This window comes from Macaca mulatta, chromosome 15 (genome assembly GCF_049350105.2).
Source record: "Macaca mulatta isolate MMU2019108-1 chromosome 15, T2T-MMU8v2.0, whole genome shotgun sequence".
In the NCBI taxonomy this organism is placed as follows: domain Eukaryota; kingdom Metazoa; phylum Chordata; class Mammalia; order Primates; family Cercopithecidae; genus Macaca; species Macaca mulatta.
In genome coordinates this window covers 105,798,320-105,810,392 of record NC_133420.1, presented here as the reverse complement: position 1 = coordinate 105,810,392, position 12,073 = coordinate 105,798,320, and the positions used below count along the sequence as shown (strand labels likewise).

General features: G+C 41.3%; 1 protein-coding gene across 35 annotated transcripts in view; it reads left to right on the top strand.

Moving 5' to 3' along the window:
* The window catches only part of TRPM6 (transient receptor potential cation channel subfamily M member 6), a 196,124-nt gene that overhangs the window by 136,920 nt on the left and 47,131 nt on the right, over positions 1-12,073 (top strand). For all 35 annotated transcript variants that reach the window (XM_077966225.1, XM_077966218.1, XM_077966235.1 and 32 more), the window contains 4 exons: positions 1,577-1,751; positions 1,953-2,067; positions 7,255-7,448; positions 11,516-11,648. In XM_077966225.1, coding sequence (XP_077822351.1) covers positions 1,577-1,751; positions 1,953-2,067; positions 7,255-7,448; positions 11,516-11,648 — 617 coding nt within the window. The remainder of the gene's footprint in view (positions 1-1,576; positions 1,752-1,952; positions 2,068-7,254; positions 7,449-11,515; positions 11,649-12,073) is intronic.

Sequence of the window (12,073 nt, the reverse complement as noted above, 5' to 3'; positions counted from 1 at the left end):
AGTATTATTGCACACATTTACATACAAGGAAATGGAGGTTAAGTAAATTCCTCAAAGGAATATATGGGGAGCCGGGATTGAAAATTGGGCCACCTAGCTCCAGTCTGTCATCTGAGCTTGCCGTACAGTTGTGTCAACTTTTTCTTTTTTCTTTTTATTTTTTTTTCTGAGATTGAGTCTTGCTCTGTTGTCCAGGATGGAGTGCAGTGGTGCAATCTCCGCTCACTGGAACCTCCGCCTCCTGTGTTCAAGCGATTCTCCTACCTTAGCCTCCCGAGTAGCCTATAGTAGGGACTACAGGTGCTTGCCACCATGCCCGGTTAATTTTTTATTTTTTAGGAGAGACGAGGTTTCACCATGTTGGCCAGGCTAGTCTCAAACTCTTGACCTCAAGTGATCCGCTCACCTCCGCCTCCCAAAGTGCTGGGATTACAGGCGTGAGCTACTGAGCCTGGCTGGCTTTTTCCATCTGGCTATTCACAAGGACCTAAGACTTACCCTTTAATAAGTACAGTGTCTCAAGATCAGCTTTGGCTTTTCCTTCTAGAATACTTATTGGCAGGGAAGGGGCAAGTTCTGGAGAATGAAGGGTAGTGCTAAGACAAACAAACAAAGAAGACACAAAAGAGACAACCTCCAGGACTCCAAAGATTTTTCCTATTTGACATTTTTCTCTTAGACCAGAAAGGTTTTCTCTTGTCTTGGTGACATTAGTATTTATGAGACAAGCTATGCCGAGATAACCAATATATTTCAGTGACTTAGCACAAAGGTATTTCTGCCTAATGCAAGGTTTGGTGAGAGCTCATGGGGGCTGTCCTCTATGCAGTGACTCAGATCCCTTTGTCTTGTGACATAGCTATGTGAACATTTGGCTCCTGAGGTCTATGGCAGGGAGTAAGAGGGATGGAGAAAGTCTAATGGCTTTTAACTGCTCTGGACAAGAAGTGCCCAAGTCACCATCAGACCACAGCCCACTGGTTGGAATAGGTTTCACAGCCCCAGCCTAATGGAAGGGAAGCTAAGAGACGTAGAGCACCTCTGGAAATACTGATGGGAATTGTGGTGAACGCTCTCTCTGTTACAGTAAACTAATGGATTGAGTTGATGTACATTTAATAGATGGAATTAAACTGGCTTGATCAATTTCTTAGACTGTAATCAATTCCTGAAGACAATTCTGGGAATAAGGAGCCTTTGGATGAATTCAACAATACCCTATTTTTTTTTTTTTTTTTAATTTTCCTAACCTCTGGTTCAAGTGGGGGCAAAGTTGGATATTAGCTAATCAAAAAGTGTTCACAATTCATTACTGCTTAAACAAAGAAGAACAGATTCTCTCCTCTCAGCACATTTATGTTATTCCATAGACCACGTTGACTTGAAATACATACTGTGTGAGAAAACAAAAGAGTTTAGCCAAAGAAAGTCTAGCTGTTTCGTGGGCAAGGGTGTTTTAGTCAATGACTAGACAATCTTACTATTTGCAGGTATAATTGTGATGGTTGCTGGTGTTTGGTTTCTTTTGAACTTCAAATCTGTGGTAAAATTCTGGTTGTGCTATGCTCTTTTGCAGACAGCAAACATGTTCTATATTGTGATCATCATGGCCATAGTCTTGCTGAGCTTTGGAGTGGCACGCAAGGCCATCCTTTCACCAAAGGAGCCACCATCTTGGAGCCTAGCTCGAGATATTGTATTTGAGCCATACTGGATGATATACGGAGAAGTCTATGCTGGAGACATAGATGGTATGTATGGGATTTTGCCATCTTGCAGAAATTGTGCCTTCGTAGTTAGCAAGAGTAAAATAAATCTGAAAAACAATCATCTAAATCTAAAAATGTTTGAATTTATGGTATCCTGTGCAGTTAATGTGCTAAATGTTTGTCTAGAGTGGCAGGACTGTGATTCATCTTATCTCTCATTCTTTTAAAATTCTTTATTTGTAGTTTGTTCAAGCCAGCCATCCTGCCCTCCTGGTTCTTTTCTTACTCCATTCTTGCAAGCTGTCTACCTCTTCGTGCAATATATCATCATGGTGAACCTGTTGATTGCTTTCTTCAAGTAAGTTATTTCAATTAAATATGATTATTTTATTTAAATAAGAAATGTGAGCAGATATGTTGAGTAGATTCACATGTACTTTGAGTATGTAACCTTTGATTTTTGTGTGTTCTATGTTTTATTATTATTGTTTTGAAATATGTGCATAAAACTACTGGTAAGAAGGACGCAGAGCGTGGGAAATGGTGAAATAATAAATGCAATCATCCATCGTTATCTGTGGAGGGCTGGTTCCAGGACCCCCTGCGGATACTAAATTCTATGGATGCTCCAGTCCCTTATAGAAAATGGTGTAGTGTTTCATATAACCTATGCACATCCTCCTATATACTTTAAAACATCTCTAAATTATCTATGGTACCTAATGTAGTGTAAATGCAATGTAAATGGTTGCTATACTGTATTGTTGAGGGAATAATGACAAAGATAAAATGTCTCTGCATGTTCAGCACAGACACAATCATCCTTTTCTTTTACCCAAATATTTTCAATCTGTGGTTGTTTGAATTCACAGATGCAGAACCCACAGATATGGAGGACTGACTGTGGAGGGAAAGTACAATGTAACAACATCAAAATGCAAGGAGATCTTGAGTTGTGATTAGGCAGTAAGTTCGAATTATGAAAGGATAGCAAGTGATGGAATTGCAGGTTGGCGAAGGAGTTCTTGATATACTTTCTTCACTTGCTCCCAGCTTCCCCTGTTCTCTGTTTTCTCTTTCTCTCTCTCTCTTCCTTTCTTCTTTTCCTTTCCTTTCCTTTTCCTTTCTTTCTTTTTTCTTTCTGAGATGGAGTCTTGCTCTGTTGCCCAGGCTGGAGTGCAGTGGTGTGACCCCAGCTCATCACAACCTCTGCCTCCTGGGTTCAAGCAATTCTCCTGCCTCAGCCTCCCAAGTATCTGGGATTACAGGTGCCTGCCACCACGCCTGGCTAATTTTTATGTTTTTAGTAGAGATGGAGTTTCACCATGTTGACCAGGCTGGTCTCAAACTCCTGACCTCAAGTGATCCACCTGCCTCAGCCTCCCAAAGTGCTGGGATTACAGGTGTGAGCCACCACACATGACCCCTGTCACTTCTTTTTTTTTTTTTTTTTTTTTGTGGTGTCTCTCTGTTGCCCAGGCTGGACTGCAGAGGTGATCTTGGCTCACTGCAACCTTTGCCTCCCATGTTCAAGTGATTCTTCTGCCTCAGCCTCCTCAGTAGCTGGGACTACAGGTGCATGCCACCACACCCGGCTAATTTTTGTATTTTTAGCAGAGACAGGGTTTCACCATGTTGGCCAGGCTGGTCTCGAACTCCTGACCTCGTGATCCACCTGCCTTGGCCTCCCAAAGTGTTGGGCTTACAGACATGAGCCACTGCGCCCAGCTGTCACTTCCTAAATCATGCATCACACTACTCTTCCCCTGACCCATTCCTCTCCAACCACATTGGCCCCTCAGTTTTTCAGACCACACAGGTGCCTTTGTGCTTGCTATTCCCTCTGCCTAGAATGCTCTTCCTGCAGCTACCGGTATGGCCCACTTCCTCACCTCTTCTCGTCTTGCTCAGAAGCAAGCAATTTATCTCAAACACTGAAAAGAGTGCCTGACACGTATTTGTTTTGTAGACAAAAGAAACCAAGTGAAGCAATGGGAAGAAACTCATATTTTCTAGATGCCTCTTAAATGCCAGACACTGTGCTAGGTATTTGATTCCTTGTTTACCTTACCAAAGAGAAAAAGATAAGAAAAGAGAAAATCAATTTATGCAGTATAAGTAATGAAAGTAGGGAAGACACAGGTTGAGAGTTAGGCAAAGTAAATCAGAATTCTTAAAAAAAAAAAAAAAGTGACTGCTGTGTTGTTACCTGTACATGGGGAAGACATACCTTCCTACTTGTTATATGATAGTCATCAGTTCTCTTAGCCCAACCATTTTAGGAACTTAGAATATTTGCTGGTGTTTAGTTATAATAGCTATTTTTATATATCAAATAATAAAAGGGTCTGAGTTTTTTGGGGGGGCGTGAGGGGAGACAGGGTCTCACTCTGTCACTCAGGCTGGAGTGGTGCAATGGTGTGATCTCAGTTCACTGTAACCTCCGCCTCCCTGGTTCAAGCGATCCTCCCACCTCAGCCTCCTGAGTAGCTGGGGCCACAGGTGTGTGCCATCATGCCCAGCTGAATTTTGTATTTTTGGTAGAGACAGGGTTTCGCCATGTTGCCCAGGCTGGTAGTCTGAGATTTTTATTTATTAAAAATGTCCAGTGTCTCCTTGCCCGTTTGCTCTCAGGGGAAAGGCTCACACCCCCCATCTTAGCCCCAGGCAGGTAAGTGGGTGCTGGTGATGGGATGGCATGACGCTCCTGCTGTGGGTGTCACCAGGAGGCTCTTTGGACCTCTGTCGTTGGGAAGGTCCTTTGGGAAGGAGTGTCACCCGGTCAGGTGGTGTGCTCCCAGTCACTAGAGGTGTACACTCGAGGTTGGGTGAACGCCTGCTGGTCATGGTACCCAGTGAGTCTTGCCCAAGTGGGCAGCTGAGCAGAGGCCCTTCTGGGTCTTGGAGTCCAAAGAACTGCAGAGCAGCCCAAGGGGTGTGGGTCAATTTTGAGTGGCAGCCAAGTCAGGGAGCCCGTGTGCCTCATGTTTGGGTCTGGTTGGCTTGGCCACCACTGAAAGCAGCAATAAGTACAGGCTTCTGGTACCTGCAGATCTCCTGCAAATGGCCCAGAGAACAGCCTTGAAGCCACCTTTCCCCTCCAGGGGACTGATCCTGTCCCTAATGCTGCAGTGGCGTCCAGGGATCAGGGGAACATTGCTTTGAGAACTCTCCTGCCTGTTACAGAGGCAGCACAAAGCCGGTGCCCCCTGAGCCAACACAGCACTGGGATGGCTTTTTAGGAGAGAACTCTGTTGGTGACAGTCACATCTCAAATATAATAGCTGATTTTAAAAGCCAGCAGCAACGAAGCTATATACCTGAGTACAGGTGGCAGTTGCAGAGAGCCATGGGCTGGAGAGGGTCAGATAGGGCCTCCCACAAGGGGATCCTGGGGACGCTGCAGCTCAGAGTGACTCCCAGCTCTGTCACTGGCAGGGCGACCCCTTCATTCTGGAGCCTTAGCTCTGGAAGCCCCCAGTGGGGGTGCCCTTTCAGATGCCCCCTCTCCATTTTAAAGGCTCTGATTCTCGATCTTGAAGCCAAATGCAGCATGGACACTCGACTTCCGTTTCCACTGGGACGGATGGAGGTCTCCTTTCTAGCCCCAGCCCAGGCGGCCAAGCCCATCCTGGCATCAGAACATGCTGAGCACATTTTGTAGGGTGGCACCTTTTTATCCAAGTTGCTAGCTACACATCAGTGTTTAAAGAGAAAAAAGTGACCTTTCATTTTTTTTTCTTGAAACTTGAGGAAACAGGATACATACTACTAATTTGATTTTTTTCTTAAAGAAAACTAAATGCGCAACTGCAGAGTGCTAGAGGTGTGTATTTTTCATACAGTGCGGGGAAAGTATTTGTGCTGCTTTTTGGAGATGGACTGAATTGTCTGGTTTCTGTCCCCGGGCCCAGCAGCTACGTCTATTTTCTGTAGAAGGTGCCACAGTGAGACCCGGAGCCACCCCTTCCTGCCGTGGCACTGTTTAGAGCTGGGAGCCTATGGACTCTCGGCCTGTTTCTACCTTCTATTCAACCACTCTGATGTGGGGAGACAAAAAAGAATAGAACTTTTTGATACAGTGGTAGAAACATTGATTTGAACTATTTTAGTAGAAGGAGTACCAAACAAGACTCTGATAGTGTATACTTTGAGCTAGATAAATAAAGGCCTCTTTTTGAGCCTCCTGGCCAACGACAACGACAGAAACAAACGTCCAGTGTCAAAAAAGAAGTTAAGAAATCCTCGCATAGGACAAATTTCTCATGTTAGAGATGAACACACTGAAGACCACACAAACTGACCAACCCCAGATCTGACTACTTGTCCAGGAGCCAGTTATAGACAGTTCTTTATAAAATAATTGAAAAAACCAAAAATAAACAAACAAACAAAATTAAATACGCCGACCTGCTGGTGGAAGGCTGTTGTCATGTTGGAGTGAAACAACTATTAATAGCATGTGCAACCCTAGAGTTTCTCACTCATTGACCAGGACCCCAAAATGTGCATTTCTGACATGTTCTCAGGTGATGCTGACGCTGCTGGTTCAGAGAATATGCTTGAGAACTACTGAGATAACCCAGTCATCTATGTTTCAGTCACCTTCTGTATGGATTCTGAGAAACCTCTATTCTTACCCAAAGATGGTGTTCTCCAGGATAATCCTGGTTCCTTTCCTTTATCACTGTTCAAGTTTAGGGTTATCTGTGTTTTTATTTGCTAAATTTGGCTACCTTCCTCAAGTTCTACTCTTTTTCTTAAAAAAGAAACTAAATTTTGTTAGTTTATGCACAATATTAAGATGGACATTTTACTGTGTTCCTCTTATATCATATTATATACTTAAAGTTAAGTAGTTAAGGATGATCTATTGTTTCAGAATAACCGTAGCCCCAGTCATTACCCCCATGGCAAGTTCTATAATATCAATATTCACTGTTCTATCTCCATGTTACAGCTACAAAGTGACCTACCAATAAGGAGTTACTTTTATTGTAAAGTTAATCTAAATAATTTGTCTGGATTTTCATAGAAGCTCTGCTTTTTGATTTAAGATGAATTGATTCTTCTTCCATTTCTTCATTTACACCATTCTGTTTGCATGTTTTAACTGGGATTTTTCTAGCAGTTCTCACATTTGACATTAGATCGATGATACAGAGGAACATTAAATCTGTTTCCCACAAACGATGAATTATGGACTGAAAAAGAGCTTTTATGTGAGAAGAGATGGTGACTTGAGAATAGTGTTGAGTTCCAGAACAGATTTTCTGTTCATTACACTGAAAACGTTGACATTTTCTTTTCTCTGATTGTAATGTCTGCCTTTTGCTTGTTATTCTGATTAGCATGTTTGATTGTAGAAGGTAGCTAATATATTTTGTTTGGTGGAAGAAGAATCGTAAACACAGTGGATAGTATTTGTGTTGGGTAACTGCTGGTAATGTCAGGTGAACTAATCATAAATGTTGGAAAATATAGAATCTGTTACCTTTCAAGACTTCATATTAAAACATTGTCCCTCCCTTACTTCATCTTACAGCAACGTTTACTTAGATATGGAATCCATTTCAAATAACCTGTGGAAATACAACCGCTATCGCTATATCATGACCTACCTCGAGAAGCCCTGGCTGCCCCCACCTCTCATCCTGCTGAGCCACGTGGGCCTTCTCCTCCGCCGCCTGTGCTGTCATCGAGCTCCTCATGACCAAGAAGAAGGTGACGTTGGATTAAGTAAGTTTTTCTGTGTGAGGCAGGAGGAAGAGAGCAAAAAGTACAGATTCAAGGCAAAGATGCACCGGAGTATTATAAGTTAAGTTCAGGGCACTGGGGGGCTCTGGGAGTTCCCTGACAATAGAATATCAGCTGATGCCCTGGGTCTAAGTAAATATATTGACCTCATTATGAGGTCGCAGTGCCTTTTGCCAAGATCAATGGATACTTAGAAAGGAATAGGTAGGAAGAGAATCTCTGCTTGATTGTGTAAAGGCTTTAGGTTACATGGAAAACCTGTGTTTTCTCTGCTGACCAGAGAACTCATCAGAATAACTCCTAGAGAGTAGTCCTGTGACCTGTACTGTTCTCCTTGTTGTGGAAGATGGAATTCAGACAGAATGGAGTTACAGAAGGCCTTGGGGTCTGAGAGAAAAGATAAGCAAAGCTGGGCTTAACTTATTAACCAGAGTCATGGTCCTCTGATTCTCTAATCTACTGAGCATGGAGGTGATTCTGAAATGGATGTTTCTTATTTTCAAGAACCTCAACTCAGAGACTGGGTGCAGTAGTGCATGCCTGTAGTCCTAGCTACTCAGGAGGCTGAGGCACAAGAATTGCTTGAGCTCAGAAGTTTAAAGCTGGGGTGCTCCATGATCGTGCCTGTGAGTAGCCACTGCACTTCAGCCTGGGCAACACTGTGAGTCAAGATGCGGAAATAGGGATTCTGACTTCTGTTTTTACAAAGCATAAGCCTATGTATTTTGAGGTTTTCCTAATTCATCTTGTTTAGCCAGATCTTCACTGCATGATATGACTATCATACTAATTGTTGTCAGAGAACATTGCATTTGGTGGTTTTACAAATCTTCTGTAGTTCCTATCAAGCAATTCCACAGTTGGTACCAGGCCCATTTCTAGATAGTTCCCAGAAATACAGGAAGCAGGTGGCATAAATACACAATCCTTTTCCCAATTCCTAAATCTAAAATACCTCTGAAAACTGAAAGCCTTTTTTCTTCATAAATTGAGGAAAAACTTATTTGGCAAAAAAAGGCTGATAAGAATTGATGTGAAGCCATTTATTTTCTTTATTTCTTGGAGTATGAATATTCATTGATGTTGCTGAAGAAAATAGTAATATGTTTGATTTTAGGGATTGCTTTAACCTTAACTAGGGATTTCACTTCATTTATGATATATTCACTGTATTAACTTTCTGAAACTAGAAAAGAGCAGTTCTGAATTCTAAAATACTCTGGATTCCAGGAGTTTCAGCTAAGGGACAGTGGGCTGTTTATGTGTTTAGGTGGGTTCTTAGGGGGACAGGTCATCCCCTGCAGTATATTATGGGATTAACAGGGTGATATGCTTTTGCTGGTGGTAGGTGACTCTGTGACGTATTTTTTCTCCTCCTAACTCACTTTGAAGATTTTTTCTTTTCTTTTTCATACCCCACTCCCTGACCAAGAGATTCAGCCTTTGTACGAAAGCCAAAGCATAACTGAAGTTAACTTGAAGGCTTATAATTATACTGTGAATTTCAGGCTGCTAGTAGAGAGATGTCCCACGCTTTGGCTGCAGAACCATTGCAACCTAATAGCAGAGTGTGAATTGCTTGATAAATCCTGGAATTGACTAGGATTTGCTCAGACTTCCTAGTACCACATGAAAGAACGTTTCCTGGGTTTACCTTGGTCTGTGCTTATAGGATGATTTCATAAAAACTCGAGTAAAGTTTACAATGAATTCACCCTGAGCTTTCTGGAACATTCTTGAATTTTCGTAACATTGCTTCTAATCTTTTATATTGAGGGTAAAGACATTTACACAAGGGGCAGCAGTGCCACCTTGCGGACAATTACAGGAAAGCGCCACATACTGCAAGCTGCACCTGTCATTGGAATTACTCTGGATTGTTTGCTCTCAGGGACCCACATAAGGTTCACATCATGACACCTGTGAAGTTTCTTGCTCATAGGAGATTCTTCAATGAAAGAAGTTTAGAGTTGGGTAGGGGATGGGAGATAACTAATCTTTTCAGTGTCTGAAAAAATTTTTCCTGCCATTTAAATCAGAAAGCACTGTATATCTGAGTTGTGAATACATTTTACAGCTGAATAATACTTTTAGCCATGTTTTCAATTTAAAATTAAGATCTTTTGTCATTTTTTTCAGAAAATAATGTAACAATTGCATTTTAAATAAATTCTGGAGAACCATGTTAGTTCTTTTTGTCCTAATGTAAGCAAAACCATTCAAGAAAGAGAACTTTCCAATTTAATCCTTTTAGCAGCATCATTTCATTTATATATTTTCTAAGTATTATAAACTTGCTTAAAAGATGGTATATTATTCTATTAGGCAGGAGTGAAAGCCAAAGTAGTAGACCAAATGTGAATGCTGGAGTTTGATGAAGAATTGCGTTAGCCTTATAATATCACTTAGTAATGTGTCTTTTTAATGAGTTATTTATGATTGTGTCAGAGAAGGTATACAACCGTGATTGGCCATTGAATGGTAATAATAATATCTCATTCTTCAGTAGAAGGACTTAGTATGCACAAACTCCGTGTAACAAGGTAAAACTTTCTTATACTTACTGGATTAATTTCAACAGACTGCCTTCTTCTAATCTTGCATTTAACCTATTGGTTATTTACTGTCATTGTAATAGCTAAAAGAGTTGGAAGAGAGGTTGATTAGTGAGTACAAATATGCACTTTGATAGAAGAAATAAGACCTAGTGTTCAATAGTTCGGTAGGGTTTTTGTTGTTGTTGTTGTTGTTTTTAGAGATGGGGTCTTGCTCTGTTGCCCAGGCTGGAGTGCAGTGGAGCGATCTCCACTCACTGTAACCTCTGCCTCCTGGGTTCAAATGTTTCTCCCACCTCAGCCTCCTGAATAGCTGGGATTATAGGCATGGACCACCACACCCAGCTAATTTTTTTTTGTTTGTTTGTTTTAAGGAGCAGAGAGTTTAATAGGCAAATAAGAAGGAGGAAGCTCCCCCATACAGAGACAGAGAAAGGAAACCAAAGCCGAGAAAGGAAACCCCCAATTTTTGTATTTTTGATAGAGGTGGGGTTTCACCATGTTGGCCAGACTGGTCTTGAACTCCTGGTCTCAAGTGATCCACCTGCTTCAGCCTCCCAAAGTGCTGGGATTACAGGCATGAGCCACCATGCCCTGCCATCAGTAGTTTGACTACAGTTAAAATTAATTGATTATACGTTTCAAAATAGCTAGAAGAGAGTAATTCAAATGTTTCTATCTTAAAGGACAGGTAAATATTTAAGGTGATCTACTTCAGCCTTCTGAGTAGCTGTGACTATAGGCTTGTGCCACCAATTACCCTGATTTGATTATATGAATGTATCAAATTATCACATGTATCTCGAAAATATGTACATCTAATATGAATCAATTAAAATTTAATTAATTTTAGAAAGCGTTGGCAGAGAGAAAAGAAGACAATCAGATTCCCCATTTTCATAGAAATGCAGTGAATTTTTGTTAAATGTGAAAACATTCCTACCTGTGAAAATATTGAAGAGAAAGAATTCTACATATGAGTCATTTTCAAAGAATGAATAGGAGAGACCCAGGCTGGTGTTTCCAGTTCTTTCTTTTCTTTTCCTTTTTTGAGACAGAGTCTCGCTTTGTAGCCCATGCCGGAGTGTAGTGGCGTGATCACGGCTCCTGCAGCCTTGACCTCCCAGGCTCAAGCCATCCTCCTTCCTCAACTTCCTGCATAGCTGGGACCACAGGCGCCTAGCTAATTTTTAAATTATTTTGTGGAGAGAGAGTCTGCCTATGTTGTCCAGGCTGGTTTCTAATTCCTGAGCTCAAGGGATCCACCCCCCTCAGCCTCCTAAAGTGTTGGGATTACAGGTGTGAGCCACTGCGCCCGGCTTTCAGTTGTTTGTTGATGCTGTTTCTGCATTAATATTAGAAATAGTTTGACAAGGTGACAAACTTTTATCACAACAGGCTACCGTTTCTCATTTTCAATACAAGTGGAAGAAAAGCCACTCATGCCCTGAGATGAATAATGATTCTTTCTGTGTTTCATACTTATTTCTATAGAACTCTACCTGAGTAAGGAGGATCTGAAAAAACTTCATGATTTTGAAGAGCAGTGTGTGGAAAAATACTTCCATGAGAAGATGGAAGTTGTGAACTGTAGTTGTGAGGAACGAATCCGAGTGACATCAGAAAGGTAAAATATATAAATCTTTTCCATTCTGAAACCACTACCAAAACGTGATTCTACTAGAATATCTAAAGGAGTAGAAAGATATACTTTCAAATCCCAGAGATTTGCGTTCTTCATAATTTGAAATATTTAATAACATAGAATATTCATGTAATCAAAGTATATTTATTGAGCATCTACTATATTCCAGGCACTCTTTTAGTTACTAGGAGTAAGTGGTTAATAAGACACAATAATCCTTGTCCTCATGGGACTTACCTTCATGTGTGCGTGTGTGTGTGTGCATGTGTGTAGGTGGTGAGAGAAATGAAGTGGGTGGAGAACAAAACCTTAGCAAGGAAACACAAAAAATTTGTAATTTAATATCAGGCAGTAAAAGGCCTATGAAGAAAAATAAAGTAGTTGGAGAGAATAGGAGATGATGGTGG